Below are 24,933 nucleotides of genomic sequence, written 5' to 3'. Positions count from 1 at the left end.
ATCACTCGGGGCTGGTACAATAGGCCAGTAGTGGCCGCAGTGCAAGGGACTCAGTCTCACATCACGAAGAATAATAATAGGATAATACTGACAGCATCGTACAAATTACCAACGAGCAAACCTAAACACATTAAATTTAAGTGGTTGCGTTGGTTATGTTAAATAGTTATACAATAAATGCTGAAAAAGTTGGTGAAACAAGTGTACACGTGTAAGATTTGAGGCTTTCACGGCGGTGACTATGAAGAAAGCAGTCTTCTGGGATTTGGCACCGTGTATATGTGGTGTTAACCGACGTTTCGGAGGAACGTATCGCTTCCATCTTCAGGGTAGAAGAAGAAATATAAGAAATCCGCAAGCGAAGAGACCGTGAGAACCGGTACCCTGAAGATGGAGGCGATACGTTCCTCCGAAACGTCGGTTAACACCACATATACACGGTGCCAATTCCCAGAAGACTGCTTTCTTCAAGTGTACACGTATTTATAATAACTGAAAACGTTACATGTTTCAGCGTATGGCTTACAAGGTCGTTATAAATTTTCAGTGGAATGTGTACACTCAGTCTTGTGCGGTCCAGGGTGCGTCGTTAGTTATTGACGTAGGTAGGTCTTTACGTCATCATTAGAAAGTTCTTAACATACTGCAGTTTATGATGTGGTGTTTTAAAGGGCGCTACGAATTCTCCTGTGGGAGGAAATATTGACAATCTTAGTAATTTACTATATTTATCTGATATGTAAATATATGGTGTTAAGAGAGAACTAATTCTTATGAGCAGAGCCGGAATAGTGAAACCGTTTGTATTTAAGACCTCAGAAAGGACCAGAAGTGGCGGCAGAGTTTTGTATCTTCAGGAGAAAGGCCTTCTTCAAACCGAAGTGCCAATCTAACAAATTAACTTTTCGCTAGATGCCGACAACTTCCCTCATGTCCGTATACTTAATTAATTAAACACCACGCACGAAGACGTATTGGGGAGTGAAGGTATAGCTCCACTATTCTTGACCTCAGCACTAGATAGACGTGAGTGGTCAGCTTTACGCCCCTATCGCTCTACCCCCCTGGGGGGAAAAGTACCCGTTACTCATTGGATAGGAGGCTAGGTGGGCCCCAGTGCCGGCCTGGAAGCTATGGAAAAGATAAAAGAACTTACACCTTTTGTAATTGTATTGGACTATATTCAGTTTTGTTTCTCTGAATGCTGGATCTCTGGTGTTGCCGGACACAATTTATTTGTGGCCGTCATGGGAACGAAGCAATTCCAAGGAATCTTGTTTCATTTCACCGCCCACTTTAAATTCTTTTCTGAAGTGAATGTAAATTTGTGCAGGAAATACGTGTTTACAGCCCAGCAGATGTATGGGAAAATTCTGGAACGCATTTCATGTTATTAGTTATGAGAATTTTACTTCTTTGTGTAATTTCCCATGTACAGGGGGAGTGTCCCGTGAAACTCGCGTTTCTTTTCCAGTGGTAGCAGCTAGCTCGGAAACCGCATACAGAAAGAAACAATTGAAGTACTGACGTGCTTTTGCTGTCCGCCATATCATTTCCGGGAATGCCATTCCATTAACAGAGCGCAGTAATCACAAGGTAAAGCTTGCAGCTTCCTTTGTAACCAGCGGCACGTGTGCAGACTGTCGCTTGTTTAAGCAGTATCAAAGCATTGTTTACTTCCTAACGAAGATCAAAGCTCTAGCAGTCGTCTCGTCTCGGACGACGAGCAAAAAATGCCGATGAAATAAAGAAAGAAAGGTAGCAACACTATCGCCACCCCGACGCATAGATTTCGGCAAACACAGAAATTACGACATTGTGAATATTTTCAGATTTGTGAGGAGAGTCTGAAGGAAACCACGGCCCCATTCAATCGATAGATACTGATCAGCTTATGTTGTAGTAGGTCACGTGTGCCCCCTTCCACCGCGTGCGCGTTTACGTCATTCCGCCTAGCCTCTTACGTCAGCAGCAGTTACTACAGTGCATTACCGGCACAAGGGATCTTATTCACATTTACTTCCTTCCATGTAGACCACAAATTCCAAGCAATGGGTCTTGCTTTTCTGGTTACAGTCTGAAGCACAGTGAACCAGCTGTGTGGAGTACTCCGGTGTATTGGCGCTTTTGGAATTTATAAATTCGTAGTTTTAATTAATTTTAAGTAAAATTAAATTAAATGTTTTAGTTTGTTACAAGGTACTTTTCATTTGTGTATCTATTTTGTGCCGTTTCCAGCTAATTAAGCCGTTAGTATGCGCAGCTGTCTGAATTGGTTTTTAGTATGAGAGAACGAACTCTGATTTCCATGTGGGGAGGGTCGTGGCCTTAGTACATTGTAATACACAATGAAAGTATTCTGGCTTGGCGATACCGCCCACGAGGGAATTGCACTATCAGAAGACCAATAAAGACACACTGATCAGACTGAGGGGCCAAAATGGACTCCGTAACTCTGTGTGGGGTCTGAGGCCGTTAGAGCAGTAGTTGGGAAGACTTGTGTCTTTTGAGATATAAGACCCTGTAGTCAATTGAAAGACAACCGACGTTTCGGAGGAACATCTCGCCTCCATTTTCAGGGTTGCAGAATGAGCCAGACAGAGCTCTGCGTGCTGCCTGCTTTGTGCTGATTTCTTGCTTGGCTTACTCTTCAACTTTGAAGATAGAAGCGATATGTTTCTCCGAAACCGTCGGTTGACATTCAGCGGACCATAGGGCGTTATATCCCAGAAGGCAGCATTCTTTAATCTGTGTAGTTGATAATGGTGGTAGTGATGGATATGAAATTATTCATAACTTCGTGAATATAATAACATTGTTTGTATTTTCCTGATCACAGTTGAAAATAATTCACTTCCTTTTTAAGGTTTACACCCTTGCTTTATATCCGAGAAATGTTGGGTTGAATGCCGACTGTTACCAGATGACCCGACAGATTCTTTGCTGAGTTTCCTCAGTTCATCCAGGCAAATGCAGGAACTGTGGTCCTTAACAAAACCTACGAGCCCGCCATGATATTCCTCTGGGTGCGGACACAGTCAGAAAGTTTGCGTACAAGCTAACGTTTAAGCTGCTAAAGACCGATTTACTGATCGCCCTACCATGTAGAGGATTCAGGGCAGAAGAATATTAAAAGGAAACTGAGCCGGCAGAGCTGAGTCAGTATAGCAATGGGCTGGACGACCGGGGTGCGATTCCCGGCAGGGGTAAGAGATTTTTCTCCTCTCCACAGTGCCCAGACCGATTCTGGGGCACACCCAGCTTCCTGTACAGTGGATAACGGGGGATCATTTCCAAGAAGGTAAAGCGGTCGAGGCGTGAAGCTGACCACTCACCTTCATCTAGCGCCGAGGTCAAGAATGGTGGAACTATATTCCACTCCCTCACGTGACTTCATAGCGTAGTCATTAATTAACTAATCACAGGGAAAACTTTACATTTTACCTTACTTCAAATTATCATTACTATTAATATTTGTTATGTTCACCACCTTTCTTCAATTTTGACTACTCCCTNAAAAAAATCAAGGGATACAAATGGCCGGTTACCCCCCTTCCAGGTGCCCATGGCTGAGCCATTGTCACTATCTCCTCAGTCGCTCCCGACTCAGATTATTTATAATGTTAGCCATTCGCTTGACCCACGCGCAGCGAGCTCTATACTCCCCGGGCGTACGTTGAGTTTGGCCACCCTGCATGAGTTTACGTCACACCTCATCCCACACAACGCCAACCCCGATACACCAGTGGCCCTCACATCCGTTATCAATAATTTAAACTGCCACGCTTCTTGTGCTTTATTATACCTTATAAAGCCACGATGACTTGGAAAGGTAAAGATGTTTCATCAAGATTAGGTGCATGATGTAATTAGAGCAAGAGGTGACAGGCGTGTGGGTATTGGTATTCAAAAGCAGGTAGATTCGAGAAACGTAGTTGTCCCTATGCTTAACTAGTTGTGCACCGCGCTATGAAGACGTATAGTGGAGTGGAGGTTTATATCCACGTATTCTTTAACCTTGGGGAGCCGGGGTAGCTCAGTCGGTATAGCGACTGGCTACGGGCTGGATGACCGAGGTGTTGGAGTTCGAGTCCCGGTAAGGTCAAGAATTTTCTCTTCTCCACATCATCCAGACCGGTTCTGGGGCCCACCCAACCTCCTATCCAATGGGTACCGGAGGCTCTTCCCCGGGGGGTAAAGTGGCCTTGACCACTCACTTCCATCAAGTGCCGAGGTAAAAAAAATGTGGATCTTATATGGACTCCCCGTGTGTCTTCATGGCGTAGTGCTTAATTAGTTAAGCACAGGGACAACTTTTTTTCTTTAATTCTTCGCCTTGGCACTATGTGTAAATTGGCCTGGCCAATTTACACCTGAGGAAAGAGCCCCTGTATCCATTCGATAGGAGGCTGAGTTGGCCATAGAGCTAGTCTGGACGCTGCGGAGAGGAGAAATATCTCTTATGCTACTGGGAATCAAACCCTGATTACTTAGCCACCCACACCGGAGCTCGTCTCTGTATTGGCAAAGGACATACAAGTATATTAAAGAGGAATAAGATGTAAGCTGAAGTTTGCCTGAAGGCAGAAGGGGATTCGCTGATTCTGAAGTATTCTAACAACAGCTTCAACTGAAGAAGTGTGCAATTAGAAGAGGTGATAGAATTTGGAATGAAGTGATTATGGCTTGTTATGATACCATCCTGAAGTTCTCCTGCATGAACTGAGGGACACTACAGTAAGCTTCAGAGTGAACATATAGTTCTACAGGACTATTGTGAAGAGAAAAGTTGGGAAATAAGCTAATTTCTTTAGTTTTTTGGAATGCAGTATGTCAGGACGTGAAATTAACACTGATCCACAAGCTAAGATTAAAGAATGTAGTAAAATAAATGGAGTTAATGAAGGACACTTCTAGAAGAATATGAGTCCAGAAATATAATTAAGGATGTTTATTGTGCTTTTGAGATCAGCGCTTATGTATGACAACAAAACACAGGTGCTGAGAAACCAAGACAAGAAATGGGTGGAAACATTTCAGTATTTCTTAGGTTAGTGCTAGGAGTTATACTGGGCGATAAAATGGGAAATTATGTTATATGACAACATCTGGGAACAGAAATTATATCAGATGAAACTAGTCACTACCAAGGAAACTGGAAAGAAACTTCACAAATGTTAACCCCTGACTCCATGCCATGGCGAGGATGTTGTTGCAAATCCTATGGGAAGATGTGACCTGTGAAGAGTTGGGAGGAGCAGTTGCAGTTAAGCTTGGAACATGTCTTGGGCCACATCATTACTACGGTAGAAGAAGAATAATACCGTGGTATGAGATTGTCACTTTCCTATGACCAAGTAGCAGGCATGTGTGCAATTTATGTTCATGTGTCTTATGAAGAATCATCTCTTATAGCGCCAGGGAACAGAACTTGACACCAGTGACAGGAGGCAGTAAGAATAGACATAGGTACACAATGTTTCATATTCTTAGTATCCTTGTACTTTAGGAGTTATCTGTTTTCATGCCTGAGTACTGTGAATGAAATTTACTGTGTTGAGTTCATGTAAATGATGATGAATGACTGAAATGATGTTGACAGAGGAAGAAGACATAAGCTTCAGCATCATAAATGAATGAATGAATGAAAAAACCCAAGCTGTTGCCACTAATTTCATAAATAACAACATTAAAATCATCTGTCAGTATATACAAAGTACTGTTAGTTCCTCGGAACTCTAGCCATAGTAGAGGGGTCATACCATCCTCGTTGAGCTGGGGGGGACAGTCTTATCAGCTTACGTCAGCGTGGGTACTACCAGTTTGGAATGTAGCGTCTTGGAGTGTGGTTAGGTGTATAGTATGTTATGTTGCTTGTTAGTTGGTCTCTGTAGGCAATGTTTTCTGCTCAGGGATTAGCTCTGAACGTCACCACAGCAAGCGTACAGCTTCGTGTGCTCCACCACAGCATTTACCTTTCTGCGCGGCTGAAGTTACGAGGCACTAACTATATGAGGTTCTCCTACTGAGGAACATTAATGCTGTGATCTCAGTCTCCTGAACGTAATTATATCCAGTTGCCTGAAGAGGGGAGCCGAACCAGGTCATCTGCACCTCCAGTTGTCAGTATCAACACAGTTTTGTTTAATTAAGCACCACACCATGAAGACACGTGGTCAAGTGGAGATGCATTCTTAACCTCAGACTTACTTGGAGGTGATTGGTCAGTTTCATTATCTAGCCACTTTATTCTGTAGAAATGGAGCCATGGTAACCATCTGATAGGCTTAGTAGGCCCCATAGTTGGTAGATGAGAGATTTCTTCTCTTTCTTTGAATCAAACACCTGCCAAACTATCTGTAATCTAATTACTTCTACCACAGCTGGTAACCTAGTTTTCATGTAGATTAACATTCACTACACAGCAATATTTAGTCAAGGAAATCTGGATACAGAAATCAGGGAGATATTTTACTTGCCCTGTGTATGCAACTGCACTTGAGTTTGCAGCATATGAATGACTGTGTTCTCATCTTACAGATTGTGAATCTCTGATTCGAAAGATGTTGGTGCTAGACCCAAGTAAGCGGTACAGTGTTGAGCATATCAAGAGGCATCGTTGGATGGTTGCGGAGGCTCCCAGACTGCTGCCAAGTACAGGTGGAGAGCAGCATGGGACAGAACCTAATGAACAGATATTGCGACTGATGCAGAGCCTGGGAATAGATGCAGTCAAAACGCGTGAGGTGAGTTGTTTTATGCTTCATTGTGCCCAGTACTTGGAGCCAAGACCGATGTTTTGTAAAGCACAAGCAAACAGTATTTAGAACTAATGGGAAGCATCATGCAGCCCGTGTTGACAGGTGTGGGGTGGAATAGCATAGGGAGCATCTGTGCGGCTGATTGAATGTTGTGAGTTACTTACTGTCTTTTACTGTATCAGTGTTGTGAAGTTATCATGACTGAAGTTGTGTCACTGATGTAACTTGCTGTTGATTGCAGTCTCTACATTCTGGGAGCTATGACCATCATGCAGCCATATATTTCCTATTGCTAGAACGGCTGAGACAGCAACGCAGTAACTTCCCACTTTCACAAGACACTAGTTCCACCAGTGGAGCAAGTGTCAAGCACTCGCTGGACTCCATGCAGCGCCGTCGCCCAAGCACCATAGCAGAACAAGCCATGCGCAAATTGGGCATCACAGTTCCCCCTAGTCTGGCCAGCAGTGGCATCCCAGAGAGCACCACCAGACGTGCTAGTGGAGACCAGACTCGATTGTCCTATACCCCACAAGACATCACACCTCAGTTCCAGGCAGTTCCCACCCAACAAGATTTCACAGTGGCACGATCCAGCAGCCGAACTGCCCCTTCCACGGACATTCGCCTCGTGAACCATCCCCCACCTTTCAGAGAGCTCTACCAATACCAACACTCATTGCAGCAGTCCCGCAACAGCAATCTGGGCAGTTCTTTGTCTTCAGGAGTGGTCCCTATGGTGCAGTATGTGGATGAAGGTGTAGAGACAGATATGGAGGACTCCCCTGCAAGTAGCATCAGATCACAGCATCAGCGCCTGGCTTCGTATGCAAGCTCATCATCCTCAAGTGGGAACAAGAGTTTGAGCCAACATCTCAGCTCTGATTCCTGCTCTGGATCCACATTCGATGACTACCAACTGGAATCTGATCTTGCCTCCAGCCTGCCCTCCTGTAGCACACCCCAAGAGAGTGTTGCCACTGCTGTGTATAGCAAGCCACACAATCCACTGCTGCACAGTGCTACCAACCGTGCCAACACACGCTCGCCTGTTGATTTCAGAGAGGGACGGCGGGCGTCAGATGGCTTAGTGGCCCAGCAGGGAGTGGATGGAGGTAGTGGGAGTGGGACAGGTGGGGGTGTGATTGCGTTCAACAGTCAACGGCTTAATGAAACAGGCAAAGCCAAGGGTATTATGGAGCTGCATCTCGTTCAGCGTGAACATCAGGCCTTAAGAAGCCGGTATCAGCCAGCTGAACAGCATTCACAATATGCTCGTTCCACAAATAGAGTCAGCCTGCCACTGAGCCTGCTGCAGCAGAAGAGGCAGATACTGCAGAAACAGGGTGCTTTTCAGCAGCCTAGTGTGAGTGAGGTGATGAGTAGACGTCAAATGCTGCGCCAAGCCTCATATAAACTTGCCCAGCAAACTCAGATACTTCCTCCCCTCCCTCATCAGGAGACAATCATAGAAGACAGGGCTCTCCAGTACAAGCACGCTACTGATGGCGAGTTTGGAGACCAGGTGGCATTCCAGACTATCACTGAAGACAGCAGCAATGGCGTTCTTCCACAGGGAGCCAGAGTCCTCCTGACTCCACAAGTAGACGTAGCTAGAGCGCTCCCAACATTGGAAGATGACCCTGGGGGGGAGCAGTGGCAGTCGCTACCAAGCACTCTTGCATCAGCATGCCACATTAGTGACTCCCAGTCATGGGGACACACACTTTGTGAAGGGATCCCAACATGGCAGCAGCAGACAACGCACCCTGTCACAGGCTGGAATCAGGTAGCTCAAGAGTGACAAGTGTGCCATGTTCACACACAGACTGTTGTGGCCATCTTATGTTCACATGTTTGGTCTTGAAGACCTAAATGAACCTCATTGCTTGTAGTCTTAAATCACAACAAACTGTTTCATATAGCAGTCACATTATTTGAACAAAAAATAGATTCATATTATATATTACTTGCTCAATATGACGAGCCATATTTGTTGGAAATTGATATTCAGAGCTCCCATAAAGAACGCGCAGGCACAGGCCCCATATCTTGTGCCATGTAATTATCACATTTACGCACTTTGTCTCTCCATTTTAACTTGGAATGTGAAATAATTTGATCTCACATAATTTTTTGTGCTTATTTTACAAGTTTGCTTTAGGGACTGCACATCTGTATGCCTTGCCTCTTCACTTCAGTCACATATTTCAGTTCAATATATAGGATGATCCAAAGATTTGTAATGATCATAAAGCTATTCCTGTAACAGGCTGTGGAGGCCCAAAGGGTTGTGAGACGTCAAGGCTTCCACATTTTCTAGACAATCAGCTCACAAGTGGCGGTGAAGTCATCAGCCTCACTTGCCAGCTGCCCTTTACCCCCAGGAAGATTCATGGTACTCATTTCTGTTAGAGGCTAAGTCAACTCCAGAGCCATAGTGCGGCTGGAGGGATTTGATCATTTGAAAAATCATCGGGAATTGAACCCATGACCTTCCGTCTTGTAGCATAGCGTGTCAACCAACTATACTACCACGTGCCCCTTGTAATGATCATAGTGCAACAAACAAAATTACCCTTCTGTTTTAGCAGGCACTTTTTTGTTTTATTCTTAACCTCTACACTGTGTGCATGAAAGCTGGAGTTTCAGTGTCATGTGCTGGTTAAAAATTATGCAGTGTAAGAAGTAAGATCTTTAATTACAGTTTTATTGCCACCAACAGTAATCCCATATCATAGTGTCTGTTTAAATGAATTTTTGACTCAGGTGTCTGTTACTAGGTGCCACATTTATTACTAAATGGCAGATGTCGATTATACGAGTAAAGTAACTCCAGACATTTACTGTATGTGACAGAAAGTTCCATTGAGCTGTGTATATAATCTTAGAGCTGGAATTGTTTTCTTCATGTTTTCAATATCAAGACTATTTAGTGTCACATGGTCAGGTGACTGATGGATTTGAATGGATTCAGAAGAATATGTTCATGGCTTAAACAAGTTATAACCCTGGCATTTGTCTTTAGAGACTGAGTAAAGCTGTGAAAACCCTTTGTCAAGTTAGTTAATCCAGCCAAATTCAAGCATCTTTTGAATAAAAGCCTAGAAGGTTACCTCTGCACTGACCTGCTTGGTAGCTGGCACTGGGTGTGTTCAAATCTGTGATAAATAAACACATCCATGATGGCTCAGTGCATCTACATAGCACTTCATGGTATCTCAGTCCTACCAATCATGTGATCTTCCTGACCTCTGCCTACCTGACAGGAGTGATTATCCTGTCTTTTTGTTATATTGATGAGGGACTTCCAACATATTGTTTGCTCTGTATTGTGATAGTGCTTACACCACTGTACTCTAACAAAACTTAATCTCATCAGAAGTCAGGGATGGGGAAGACATTAAAAAATATGCACAGTTGATCAAATTGGTTTGGTCTTACCCCCTTGGTCAACACATCCACTTTGATAAAATTAATTGGTTCCTGTCTGATTTGGCACAATCCCATTCATTTCCCCACCTTGCTGTTTAACATAATATTTCAGTTCTGAAGAAGGTGAAATTGCATGAGTAAATATGGTAGTATATAATTAATTACATGGAACTTACACATTATTCTTGTGTATTTCACTGGATATAAATTGTGCTTGCTGCGTGACTGTTGTGCCTAAAGTCATGTGAACATGGTATACTTGTCTTGTGTGCGAGTTCCTTTAGAAATTTAGTGTTGATGTCGTGGTAGTATTGCATGGCTACGTGAGTCTGTGAGTTGCAAGTTTTAGCCATGTTGACTTGTGCTGAAGAAACTGTGAATCAAGTCTGCTCCTTTATTTTGTAGTGGCAGTGCTGTAGAGACAGATAAAGATGACTGTGTTGCGTATGCTAAACACATGTGCTCTTATGCTAGAATTATGTTATTCCCATTACAAGAAGATTTAATCACCAAGACCTCATATACAATCACATTCACATGATTTAGTATGTCCTATACCACTTATACAGGGAAGCAATTGATGTTATTACCTCAAAAGTTCAAAACTGGATGATCATCGAATTAGATAATAAGGACAATTCTTTAATATAAATGTCTTTTGTAGATTTGGTGCCTGATTTTCTGGAAGTAAGGTTTAAGGGAATCTGTTTTCTATTCAGCAGCCAGCTTCTGCAGTTTCACAGCCTAATGTAACTTTCCGTGAGGAAATCTGTTCACCCTTCTTCACCATTGTTTCCAAATGATGTTCCGCAAAGTCAAAATAAAGGTGCTGCAAGAAAATTCCATTATTGTATAAAATAATAATTATTATCGTCATCACCATCATCATCAGGTTAACTTGAAATAATTTTCATTTTGGAGCATATTTAGATTAGAAATGTAACTTTTAAAGGAAGAAATAAATAAAATAAACTGTGTTTTTGCTTCAGAAGAAAAAGCTTAATCAAAATGTGCAATACATAAGCTGATGACCTTTGCTAGCACATACTCATGTGAAACTGGATTCTCAAATTACATAGCAACAAAAACAAAATAGAGAAACAGACTATATGTGGGGCCAGTTTTGAGAATTAAACCTTCTAATATAAAGCCAAACATAAAAAAAAATTGAAGTTAAAAAGAAAAACCACTCTTTACATTGAAAATTTCAACAATATGGCATATTAGTTTTTAAGCTTGATTTTTCATGTATGTGAAATGTGATTTCTGTTTCTAAATACGTTCAGTTAAATAATATATTGATCTCATATCCTTCTTTAAGGTTTATTTATTATTATCCTTATTTGTGGTTTAGTTTCTTAGCTCCATATTAGAATTGTACAATGTCCAGGGTTCCATAAAAACGTTTCTTAGCTCCATATTAGAATTGTACAATATCGGGGGTTCCATGGCCAAATTGAACTGGGAAACGCTGATCTAGACCAGTGGTTCCCACAGATTCTTTTAATACATTTTTGTAATGTTGTATCTGATTTAGAACTGCAAACAAAATATGTTCCTTTTATTACTATTATAAGTTTGCATGATAATTTTCCTGATGAGAGTGTTTCATGCTGGAGGTCTGTTCAGAATTTTCAGAGGAATAATATAAAAGGCTCCCCTGCGTAAAAAATATTGACCAAAACAGCACTTACTTAAAATATGTACACTGAAATGCTTATTTCTTAATGTCTTGTTTTGGTTCTTTTATTTTGTAAAATTGTTAGTAAATAATGTAAGATTTTCTGCAGAAATTTAAGTATTATTTTGTTCTGTACTTCACTTATCTTAAAGTTTAATTTTAAATGCTGATTGTAGGGTCATTACTTTTTATTTGTCTGCTTTAAAATATGCAAGCAATGCAAATTGTAGGACAGTGAAATCTAGGTGCCTTAGTGGAGACTGCATTTCTCTTTAACTCATGTTCTCAGGTTGCCTGTTTTGTCTATCTAAAACATCTTTGAAAATTCATCATACTCTGATTAGACAATGCTAAAACGTCTTGTGTGTTCAACAGTATTCTGGAATGGTGATTTTGGTTCCTATCCTATGCTTAAAATAGAATCTTGTAACTCTCTCTTGATGATGTAATGGTCTGATGACACACCTTCAAAGGTGTTTTAGATACATTGTCTCACTTTTCTCATTTCAATGTGTGTGATGTGCAACAGAGGAAAAACTCATAGAGGGAGAACTTTGACAAAGGAAAATGGAATATACTAGTCTGTTGGGGAATTAAGGTAATTCATTTCAATTAAATTTTACTCCTCATGTGGTGCACTGCTGTAACAGCTCTTGCATGTAGCCCAGCTGTTCGAAAATTGTATTTTTTTTTTAATAATAATTTGGTTATGTCTGAATCAAAATCTGGTTGCCAGTCAGTACTAGGTGAAATACCCTATTCCCAAGCAATAAAGTCATACTGGTGCAGTAAAGATATCATCATTGGAATATAGCTTTCATGGGTCAACTGTTAGAATAAAGTACATTTGTTTCTTCTCGTTAACATATCCCTCATATTACCCTTCTAGCCTGTAAGGTTCTCATTGAAATTGAATGCCTGTCAAGTGTAGATTTAGTCATTCTGTCATTATGAAGATACTAATTTCTGGGATGAGATGCCATATAATCTGATAGAAAGTTACCAGCATTATGGAGGAATGTACTGTTTTGATCTTCACCACAGAAGAGGAAGCAGTTTCTCCTTGCTGCTTGCTTGTCTCATGCTTGGCTTAATCTCTGCTTGCTGCTTGCCTGACTTTCTCTTCAGCTCTGAAAACAGACAGTATGTTCCTCTAAAACATCAGGAATCTTCTACAAGACTACGCCCTGTTACATGTCAGGAGATATTACTCTTCCCAGTCACAAATTTAATAATCACAAAATCTAAAATTTTGTTAGTAGTTTGTAACAGTTGATTTCCATATAATGACACATTGGTAAAGTACATTACCATGACCTGAAATGAGTACAGCGAGAAATGATCTAACATTCCTGTCATGGCACTGTTTGTCAGTGTAATGAACAAAATGTTGTATGGAGTGGCAATTGATGGATATTACTTTCTCCTAATGGAATAATATACTTGTAACTGGCAATTTTATTTGTTTGTAAAAGTGTAACAACAATGTGCAAACAAACCCTGGGGAAGTTCTAGTTCTGTTAAAATTTCAAGAAGGAAGTTCTGTCAAAGGAAATTCATTGTAATGCTGAGATTGAAAGATTTGCAGGTATGCATTTCTAATATTTTTCAAACTTCTCCCCCCTGTATAATGGATCCTTAACTTCCTGCATGCCATTTCTTCAGAACTAACTGTCGCTTAATTCTTCATTATTCTTCCTGTACTTGACAAACACACACTTTGCTGGCACACCAGCTATGGTGACTGAGGTCTTCTGTGGTTGTATTCAGTCCCTCCAGGCAAATACCAGGATGGTACCTCTGTTAGGCAACAGTTGTTTCTTCCCAAAACCTTTCCAATTCATTATTTATCACTGACCCTACCTTTCAGCACTCTGTAGTCTAGATCCTGAAAGCACTGTGAAGTAACCCGCAGAAAGGGCTGCACTGTAGCTCAAGTGGTTAGTTGCTGGCTTCCCACCATGGTGGTCCGCGTTCGATCCTGGGTCTGGTCAAGTGGGATTTATGGTGGACAAAGTGGCGCTGGGGCAGGTTTTCTCTGAGTACTTCGGTTTCCCCTGCCAATCTTCATTCCACTAATTGCTCCACAATCGCCCTCACCTATCATCTGGGGCTGGTACAATAGGCCAGAAGTGGCCGCAGTACAAGAGTTTTAGTCCCACCCCACTAGCAATAAAAAGAAACCCGCAGATAAGATGAGCATGCCTTAGAACTGTTATAACTGAAGGAAATGATGAACTCCTAAGCAGTCATGGCCATTTGATAAGGGTTGATGTAACTTTTCATGGACATCCATCTGTCTGTCATCACTTTCTAAGTAACTGCAGTTTTGCAAGTTGGCTCCCTGACTATCCTGACTGAAGTTCTTCATGGCTTTCATTGGTTCTTCCAGGGAATTGCCAGGACAGTACCCTAGATTACAGCTACACTCTTCCATGTTCTTTCCAACTCATTGTTTAATATCATCCAAACATATAATGCTGTATACCTCCAACTAGTGCCAAGGTCAAGTAAATGTGGATCTGTACAACCACTTCCCCATGTACCTTCATGGCATAGTGTTTAATTTGTTAAGCACATGGACAACTTTGTTAAATAAACTACAAATAAGTGAGTATAAACGGTTTTGTGTTTTTCAGCCATGATCTTGATATCGCCTTCACCCATTCAATCTGTTTTCTCAGATAAGAATTTGCTAGCAGCAGTTTGTAAGAGAATTTTGCAATAGTCACATTTGAGGCATAGCAGACCTAGCATGTGTTAATTGTCTGCCCAGCGTGGTGTTGAAGAAATTACTTTAACCCCACAACTGCCAAGCCCTTCCATAGGACAACCCACTAGAAATGCCAAGACTGCTTGGAGGTTAATGCATTTGCATAGAAAACCCACAATACTTCCTCAAATGACCCTGAAACAATAACAGCTACAGATCACATGCAAAAAAGGTTCTTTCTTCTGCTTGGTTTGTTACACTTGATGCCACTTCTTGGCAGAAATGCAGTTCCGAGTAATTAACAGCGAATTGATCTCTTTGGCTATGGGAATTTTAATTCATGTACTCCAAGTTGATTTTAGCAGTTTATGGAATGCAAAGGGTTAACTACTCACCCAGCCATATTTTAATAATAAATATAATATGTAAACTAAGAGTTTACACTAATATAATTCTCTGTGGAATAGGGAAGTCTGTATTTGTGAAACAGAGAACCATGATTTATGGCTGCAGAAATATGGTTCCTAAGAAGTGCTTTATATAATTGATAATAAGTAATGACTGTAATAATAAATGTATTAGGAGTGAAGACAATATTTATCAATTAAAATGAGTTAATATAGTCACTGACATTAGAGTAATTATATGTTTACAGTATCGGTTTTTAAGTAGAAGACATTTAATGCATGATGGAAAACTGTAGAGGTCCAGATTGATCTAGCCTAAGGTATTACAGCGATTAAGGTTAATTTTATGTTGTACCCAAGAGGTAGGAATTTACCACACAATTTCTATATTAATAGATCTTTAATCACACTTTGTCAGGTGCATGAGTCAGTTCGAGGTCAAATGTGTTGAGAGAATGATTATACGGAATGAATTGAAATGGATGAGGGCAGAAGCCGTTGTTTCAAGGGACTGCTCTTTAAGGAATTGGGAAACTTGTGACTCTGAACTCGGTACCTTGCAAACATAATTGAGATTGCTGTTGTTTGCTTATAGTCAAGGTGCTTTGATGTGGGACGGAGGAAAATATATGGTAGTCCCCCAGTCCAAAGTGGCATTGGATTTATTTTATCATAATTTGGACAAAAACATCATTTTGCTTATTTTTAATCACAAAGCAATTCTCCCTATACACTGTACATGAAGTTATTTCATTAATAGAAATGGCATGTTTCAATTACCCTGCAGTCATCTATAGGTTCCTTGCATTTTATGTCTTGTAATGCAGTGTTTCTGGTCTCTTGTGTGATCTGTTGATTTTCTTTTAGCAAGTACAGGTATTATGCTGTGTCTGAAAATCTGTGAGGGTGCATCGTACCTTGTATAGGCAGTGTTATGGAAGAAAAGACAAGGCCTGTACTATATCGATTTATTTCACATATATTTAAAATAGAACATTTTTATTGCTGATATAATGACGTTTCACTGTCTGGTGATGATGCAACTGCAGAGATGTTTTAAATGCAATATAGTTTAAAATTAGAATTAAGATGTATTTAAGCTGTAATTAGAATTGATGTTGAACTTAATATTAAAAATTTGATATTATATTGGGTTTCTTCCCTCTTTTGTTATGACTGTATGATTGCTCGTGGATCAGTATTGTGTTTGTCCCCTCTCACTGTTTTAGTAGTTCCTTCTTATTGCTGCTTTATGTTCATGTTTCTTGGTACTTTCTGTATGGCTCTTAGAATAGAACTGCGACACACAACACATCGGCTGAAAATGACTATATGGCAGATGAAAAGTATAATTTCATTAACTAATTACCTTGCTGTCTAGTGTATGGTGGAATATCTTTTGGTTAATAAACAATTACAACAAGTGAACAGCATCACTGGTGCGTTACTTTGAGTGACAATTAGGTGCAGCATTTTGAGCCAAACACAAGATGCTATATATAATACAGAACTGTGGCATATATAAGTATGTTCATATTTATGGAACTGAAATGAAATGGTCCATAGGAGAAATCTAGTCGCCCAGATAGTACGAAGTTGAGATCATTTTAACATAGTAAGTGATATCTTGTCAGATGAGATACATTGTGAATCTCATACTAGCAATTTATTATTACCACTGAAGACTTTACAATGTAATGAAACATTAGTTCTTTGCCATCAGTGTAACTGTATAAAGTGAGTGACATTTCGTGAGTCATGTTTTGTTTGCAGCTTTGTAGCATCATCATCATCACCACCACCACCACCATTACTGTTATTGCTACTCCACTATTCTTAATATTATTTTCTTTGTTAACATTACTCATATTTATGATTTGCATGATATCACAGACTTTGTCATAATTTTATTATTAAATGGTATGTTCAAGTATCATTGTGTCTTTTGTTATGATTTATTTCCTGCTTTTGGCCCATTAAGCATGACATATGCAATAGCCTTGCCATGGCACACAGTTGTAATAAGTATTCAGTGATGAAGCCATGGTTCACACTGAAGCAGCTATGCAGTAAGAGTAACATAACTCACACTGGAATAGGTATGCAATGATGACAACTGCAGAAGCCAGGGAAATGTGCGGGACAAGCAGAAGAAATTAATTATATTGCTGCAACAGTAATAAGTGGACACAGAGTTTGGAAACATTAGCTGCAGGATCCAGTGTGAGAACATGGTATTAATATTGTGTCTGTGCTAATACTTGTTTTTTCTATAATGTACAGTAATCAGAATAGTGTCACATGATACTGTAGTGTACTTGGTCAGTTGCAATGAACATTATATATACCATAGAAAATATCTTTGAGAAATGAATGAATTAGGAATGGACAGTTGTTTGCTGTAAAATAGTGTATTATTTTTCTTAAATTTTGAATTGATCTTCCAAAAAATCGTTAGGAAAGATGCCACCTAGTAAGTGAAGGTGTAAGAAAGTGCAATGAGGAGGCAAACAAGAAAAATGAGCTATCAACTATGCAGATATTGGGATGATATTAAAAAAGAAGACAGGAAAAGAAAACAAAAAGTGCCCAGACTAACTGCTGTCTGCCGCGGAAAAGACAAGCATCTTGTTGCCAGTATACTATTTGTTTATGTAAGATTTGAGGTCCTCACAGGGAGTGTAATGATGTGCTGGGGTATAATGCCTTACAGTCCATTGATAGTCAACCGATGTTTTGGAGGAACATGTGGTCTCTACTTGCTGCATGCTTCATGCTGCTTTCTTGCTTCGCTTACTCATGAGCCCTGAAGATGAAGGTGTCTTGTCCTCCTAAATATCACTGAACTTTCAATGAAATACAGGGCGTTATATTCCAGAAGACAAAACTCACTCTCAGTTGAAAACCCGCCAGACAAATTTGTGTTATCTGTAGGTCTGCATATGTAAGTGTATGATTGATGCGTCATCTGAAAGTTCATACAAGGCTGGTGTGTTTAAAATAAATATCCAGACGTTTATTCAGCTGTGAGTTGCAGGTTATATATGTGGCGTCACGAATCTGGAAGAAAGTACATCATGAGACTGCTAAGTGTTTCAGATATAATTATAGCTGTCAGAAACAACAGAGGAAGTTCTTCCAGGTGGAAATGTTTCTGATTTGCATTTGGAAAGTGCTTGGTTCGATTCTCAGCCGGGACGCTAACTATCCTGTCTGAGTTTTTTTTAATTTTCTCCAGTCTGTCCAGGCTAATACCGGGATAATGCCTTCATATTGGCCATGACTCCTTCCTTCCACATCCTTGTTAATTCATCAAACATTAATCATATCATTTGACGCAATCTATATTTTTGAGCTGTTGTCAGCGTCATAAAGTAAACAATAAATAAATAAAAGACAGCATTGGTTTAATGTAAAGCATTTTCCTGAATTTTTACTATTATATAATTTATTGCAGTACTTTAGTGTAGCGTGTTCTGTATGTATAAATTTTCTGTGTTAAAATGTTACATGCATGACTAGAAATGAACAGCGTGGCTTTACTCAGCTTCATGTGCCGTCCTTGTCCTCCTGCATCTGTGTCGAGTGAACCATAATTCTGTCATGTGGCCATGTAAAATGGCTGCCTTTAAATCAATCATTATCTCCCAGTATATTCACATTGTCAACATAGACCAGCAGCTGATATGTCCCATTAAATTTCAATGGGAATAAAGCATCTTGTATTAGACCATTATGGATGGGAAACTTATCAGACAAATTTTTACCTATACAGACTTTCATACATGTTTCATTTTTACACAATTTAATTAGCCTAACTAGTTTCATGAGTACCTCAAACTCTTAAGAGAATATTGTACAATAGTTCCCTCCTAACTGAGTCATAGGCTTCCTTGAGGTCTACGAATAGCTGATATACTGTGTCACAGTATTTCCATTTTTTTCTCCAATGAGCAGCAATAGTACAGACATTGTTATATTGAACACTCCTCAGAGGCATGACCTGATTGTGTCATCTTGTTTAAATAGTGAAGCAAGTGTAAAATAGGGTGGTGCAGAAGAAGATGAACATTTTGAAAAACATGGACATAGTAGATATGAGAATAAATAGGGTGCATTTCACTGAGCACTGTCTACACATGAATACCTCTGGTAAGGAAAAGATTACAAGTAATATATCAGATATCAGAAAAACCCTGTCACAGGAATGAAGATAAAGCTTATAATCTGAAATGGAAGCAAACCTCATGCAAGGTAGCCAGGGAGAAAATGGCTTGAAAGAAGGCAGGAAGGACTGTGCAGAAAGAAAGGAAACAGAATGACGATCATCAGGAAGACTTTGTGAACCAGTGACAAAGAAAGGGAATTCTTTATGGACAGTAGCTTGTACAAAAGAAATGTGATGAAAAGTAAGGTATGTAATAGGAAGGGCCATCAATTCTCAATTATAATATTCAGAGCTGAATAATAAAGTGTCAGAATTAGAATTTCCACTACAGTGCAAGTTAATATCTGCAAATGCGCTCACGGTGGTGACTATCATGATAACTACCTTCTGAGATTTGGCATCATGTAGTGTGGTAGAAGTTCACTAACATTTTGTAGGAACAACCTACCTCCTTTACCACAGGCAAAGAGAGGTCAGGCAAGTAACCAGAAAGAAGCATGTGGCAAGCAAAGTTCTGAATTTTTATCCCACTACATTACTTACATGTGAGAAAACAGCTCTTTTCAAGAGTGTGTTTGCTTCTTGTTTAACCACTTGAAACCTTTCAATTATTTTCATGACCTTGGAATGCCATTCAAATTTTCCATTAAATTTAATTATATTTTATTTATACTCATTAGTCAAACCATTGACATAGGATACGTCTTACATATATATCTAAAAGTAACAAATATTTCAACTAAGTTCCTTCAAACTAATCATGCAATACAGGAAAAATTCATGAATGAAAACCAACTCAAATATCATATTTGGCCAATAAACATGATAAAAATTAATCTGCAGAGTAAAATGTATGTTGTAATTGGTAGGATCTCGGCTTTCTTTTAAATTTCCTCCTCTTCAATTCCCATGATTCTATTTTGTAATTGATTGCATAATATAAGTCTCATATTCACTGACAATTTTATAAAATTTATCATCTTCTGAAACAAGCATATCATTAAAACAAAGCCTTTAGATGCTAGAAAATGTTAGAAGAGCATTTATTGGTAGAAGCATATTTGGTAACCTTTCCATTCTGGTTTTCAAAGCAGTCTTTTTTCTGTTACATTTCCATGACAAATGTACCTTTTACTTTGTTGAAGAGCCACAAATAGTTGGCCCTCACTGTTGTAAGTTTGTGGAACACCAGCCTTCTGAAATGAGAAACATACCTAGACCAAAGGAGCCATTGCTTCTAAATGAGATACCCCGTGCATAAAGAGGAAAATGTTAATGTGGCATCTCTTTTTATAAAGTAAGTACTGGAATGTTTCTGTTCTCAGATATCAACGACTCCTGCAACAGGCTCATACTTGGCAATGGGCAGCATCCCCTGGCAGCCCATTTTGTCACCCATGCAACCAGTGTGTGAGAGCCCAGTCTTGGAGCTGACAGAGCAGATGGAATCAATGTGAGCAGGTTCGTCATGCTGTTCGCTTACATCTCCTACTCTGCAGAGTACAGTGCATGCTTTATGATGTATGTGATTGCCATGCTTGATTCTGATTCATGTTATGCTGTTGTCTGCTTGCTGCAATGCCTCCTGTTCTAATGAATACCCTTCTCCATCTTCCCTCCTCCCCTCACTGCTCCATTCCACTTCACTTCACAGCATAGTATAGTTAGAAAAGCCTGTTCTGACTTATCACACTCATTCCATCTTTTCCAAAATCTTTATCTGTTTTGATGTCATTTTGGTTTTCACTGTAGAATGTGTTCTGTTATTCTTTCAGCAGTCATTCTACCCAGATTGTTTACCCAGTCTGTGTTTGTCTGTTTTATTTTGTTGTGGTTGTATTTTTAGTGCTTTCATAATATCTTTATTCTTAATATGGTCTAGCATAGTGCAGCCTTTAACTGTTGTTAAGTATATCATCTCTGCTGACTCTGTTACATTTATGTCTTTTGCTTTAATTGTCCAAGATTCACTTCCATATAGCAAAATTGATAATGCTGCTGCATCGTAACTTTTAAGTTGTGTTTCTCTGCATATTTTAGTCTTTAAAGTTCTTCTTAAGGTACCACATGTTCTGTTATGCTTACCGAGTGTCTAACGAACCTTCAGGTTCCATAAAAGATAGGAATTTGACTAGCTGATTAACTATTACCTTCCCAAGAAGGACTCTGCTTATGCAGCTAGTTAGTTAGGTAGGTGCTTGGTTAGCTAGTTAGGTAGTTGATGTTGCAGTTAAAAGCCTTGAACTTTTCTATTTATATAGTTCTAAAAAATTATGCTTTCATTTAGAGACACATATACTGTATGTCTGTTTGTTATAGTCAGTGTGGCTTATATTATTCTGGTATTCTTTTTCTGCAGCTTTGACTTAGCTAAATGGCTAAGTGTGGAGAAGACAGTATTGCAGTTCCCTTCCATGTTGCAGAACAAACATTACTTGTAACTCCACATGAACTCTCCAGCATGTCAAGTGAAGTGCCAAGTACAGAGAAAAATGTCACAGGCTCTTCATTTTGGGCTTCATTTCGCTGTACTGTTTTGTGAGAGGTATCAGTCCAGTCTGGTCCAGATAGCACAGTGATCTCAGACTGCTGCAGTTTTCAGGCAGATGAGATCTGTTTCTCTATGCCATGTCTGAGAGTCTGTTAATTGAAACCACTGATGCAAAATGGACATGGTCTCAAGAGGTTGTAAACTTATGTTCTTACTGTTGCTTGTTTTAGGAAATTATGCCAGATATTTTAACACAAATATAATGTTAAGCCTGTGTTTCTCATTCAGTGGGAATTGAAAGTTGGCTTTGTGGGGCATGAGGTCTCAAAAATAATGGCTACCATCAAAGTTTAATATAATACCAAAATGTGAAGGTAAAGGTAAAGTTGTTACTGTGCTTAATAAGCACCATGATATGAAGATGAAGGAACAGTGACAGTGTAGCTGCATTCATTCCTAAGTGACACTAGATGGAAGTGAGTGCTCAACTTCATACCACAGCCACCGTGTGACCACTGGAGGATCAGCGGAACTGAGGACTAGTGTTAATGCTATGAAGATGGAAAAACTCTTTAGCCACTGACTGGCTCCTCAGTTGTTCATCCAATATCCTAGTTGCTACATCAGCTGATTTGTGTCTTTTCTGTGGTAGGACTTTGCTACCTGACAAACTAACCTGTTATTCCCAAGATACAGGAGAGGGTCATTGGCTAAGGGGATCTATGGGCATAGTTTTCACGTTATTTATATAGACCATATTTTGTAGTAAATGGATGATAGGGATTCAGTTTTTCTTCACCACCCCATCTGCCCAGCTTTGGGATACTCCCACTTTGTTACTGATTGAGCACTAAGGGCTCTTTCCTGGGTGTAAAGATGACTACTCACCTCTGTCCAGTGGCACTCTCCATACATCTTCATCAACTTCACCTCTATTGAGGGTTCTTTCTGTCCCATGGCTCTACCCGTGAAGTGATCATCAAATACAAGTACATCGTCCCTCAATTCAGGTTCCTGTTAGCAATGAATAGTTCCATAATGATGTTTTAGGAAGTCCAGTGCAGCTCTGATAGTGGAGGAAACATCACTGTGATAAAGATCAGATCAGTCAGGCACTGTAATGCATGTACCATGCAGACTAGGAGTGCAGTCTGAAAGTTGAATACACAGACCATCAGGAAATATTTGCACACTAAAGGGTTTAAGCAATTTGACTCTATAGACTGATTTCAGATTGGCGTCTTTTCCATGGCTTTTGTTTTAACTTTTTATTTGTGGATTATTTTACATTTCTGTCAGTAGCTAGACTATCTAATATCAAATGGTAGGATGATAAATGCATTATGAATTATAAAGGATTTGAAGAGAGGTACTCATGGCTAAATCAATTTGCCTGGAGGAAATGAGGAAAACCAGGTTACTTTTATGTTTTTTTATGATGATATGCAGCGGCACTGTGTTCCTGTTCTAGAGTTTTTATAGGAATGTATAATTTCAGCTTTGAAAGTTTAACTGCAGCATGTGTTGAAGTTTTAACATTTTTCACACATTTAAATTAAATCCAGGATTGCCATGGCAAAAGCTGCATTTAGCAAGAAGAAGAATCTTTTTACCAGCAAATTGGACTTAAATTTGAGGAAGAAACTAGTGAAATGCTACATTTGGAGCATAGCTCTGTATGGGGCTGAAACATGGACACTTAGGGCAGTAGATCAGAAACATCTGGAAAGTTTCGAAATGTGGTGTTGGAGAAGGATGGAGAAGATCAGTTGGACCGATTATGTGAGAAATGAAGAAGTGTTAATTAGAGTCAGTGAGCAGAGGAATATCCTACACGAAATAAGAAAACGGAAGGCTAATTGGATTGGTCATGTTTTACGCAGAAACTGCCTTCTAAAAGAAGTTATCGAAGGAAAGATAGATGGGCGGATAGAAGTGACAAGAAGACGAGGAAGAAGACGTAAGAAGATGCTGGATGACCTTGGGGACAGAAGAGGATACTGTCATTTTAAGGAGAAAGCTCTAGATCGCATTAAGTGGAGGAATTGTTTTGGAAGAGACTGTGGACCTGTTGTCTGACAGATTACTGATGATGATGATGATGATTAGTTGCCATCTTCAGCATGAATGAGGTGGAAGGAGGATGCAGCCTGATATATAGAATTCACGTTAAGAAATAAGATTGCGTATGTGGGGTATGATGCTATTCAATGGGAAGTGGCCATATGATAAACAAGATGGTGACTGCATTGTCCATAAAAATGGAGAAATTTAAACACACAGTGCAGCTAAACCCCAAATGCCAAAATTATACAACAGTATAGTGTACTGACTCCTCTTTAAGTAACCCACGTAAAATAATTTAAAATCTGTTACTTAATGTTATAGAATAACAGAAGTTGGAATCAGTATATTTTTTGTTTACTTCAACTCAAGTTTATTGATTTATTTTTGTCAGCAGTTCTAAAGTATCACTGTCTCCCACCTGACCTTTTATTTCTGAAAAGAGAATGATCACTTGTGTTTTACTACATTTCCTGAACTCATGAATAAAGGTGACAAAACTTTTCATTGAAGACTATAATCCATGTAGCATCCATTTTCTATAAGCTTGGATATTATTTATTTGTTTCCTAGGTTAGTTTGTGTAATTTTATAAACTGATGAGGTAACACAGCATCATGTTAATTATGTCTGAATGACTGTGAGTGGAGAACTGAAGAGTGAGAAGCAGACATTATGGCCTAATAGGATAGAGCTAAGAAGGGCTAAGTAAAACCATAAAATATTTGCACTCATAGCAGCCAGTCCTGACTACTATTCACACAGCCTTGTTGGTAAGATTGGAGAACTGACAAAAGTTTGGTCTAGCCTGTAAAATTGTTTAGGTTTCCTATGATGGCCTATATACTGACAAGTCATGACATAAACACTCATTTTATGGCTCATTTTAAATGGTGTGTATTGCAGGAAACTATATGTTATACATAATAGGTTAAGAATGAATATTCTAAACATCCAAATATTAAAACATTCTCATGCCTTCATGAAGTTCTGTCACAGAGATGGACAGATATTTCAGTTAATGGGCCATAAATAAGTGTAAAACCATTTCATGCTGTTTATATTTATTTACTTTTTTATTCAATTTTTATTAATGCTCAGGGTATTTAAGTGTAAAGAACATAAGGTAACGTAGGTCCCTTTGTTAGTTTTTAGTTTCTTTAAATATTCAGTCACATGAAGCTCTATCTATCTTGGTATGGCCTTCAATATT

The 24,933-nt window shown here is 39.4% G+C and overlaps 1 protein-coding gene and 1 long non-coding RNA gene across 2 annotated transcripts in view; one reads left to right on the top strand and one right to left on the bottom strand.

Annotated features, from left to right (window-relative positions):
• The window catches only part of LOC111871056 (serine/threonine-protein kinase SIK2), a 68,005-nt gene extending 45,454 nt beyond the window's left edge, over positions 1-22,551 (top strand). Inside the window, exons 7-10 of the mRNA XM_023863806.2 lie at positions 6,541-6,746; positions 7,003-8,550; positions 20,491-20,626; positions 21,525-22,551. Of these exons, the coding sequence (XP_023719574.1) occupies positions 6,541-6,746; positions 7,003-8,550; positions 20,491-20,622 (1,886 nt within the window). The 3' untranslated portion in view covers positions 20,623-20,626; positions 21,525-22,551. The remainder of the gene's footprint in view (positions 1-6,540; positions 6,747-7,002; positions 8,551-20,490; positions 20,627-21,524) is intronic.
• On the bottom strand, positions 12,391-22,630 carry LOC117282830. Its single transcript, XR_004513728.1, has 2 exons — positions 22,545-22,630; positions 12,391-13,007 (listed from the first exon to the last, which is right to left on the bottom strand). It is a non-coding gene; the product is annotated as an uncharacterized LOC117282830 (long non-coding RNA).
• Between the last annotated feature and the right edge of the window lie 2,303 nt (positions 22,631-24,933).

The sequence above is a fragment of the Cryptotermes secundus genome, unplaced genomic scaffold (assembly GCF_002891405.2).
Source record: "Cryptotermes secundus unplaced genomic scaffold, Csec_1.0 scaffold73, whole genome shotgun sequence".
Classification (NCBI taxonomy): domain Eukaryota; kingdom Metazoa; phylum Arthropoda; class Insecta; order Blattodea; family Kalotermitidae; genus Cryptotermes; species Cryptotermes secundus.
Note: the sequence above shows the minus strand (reverse complement) of the source record. Positions and strands in the feature narration are given on the sequence as shown.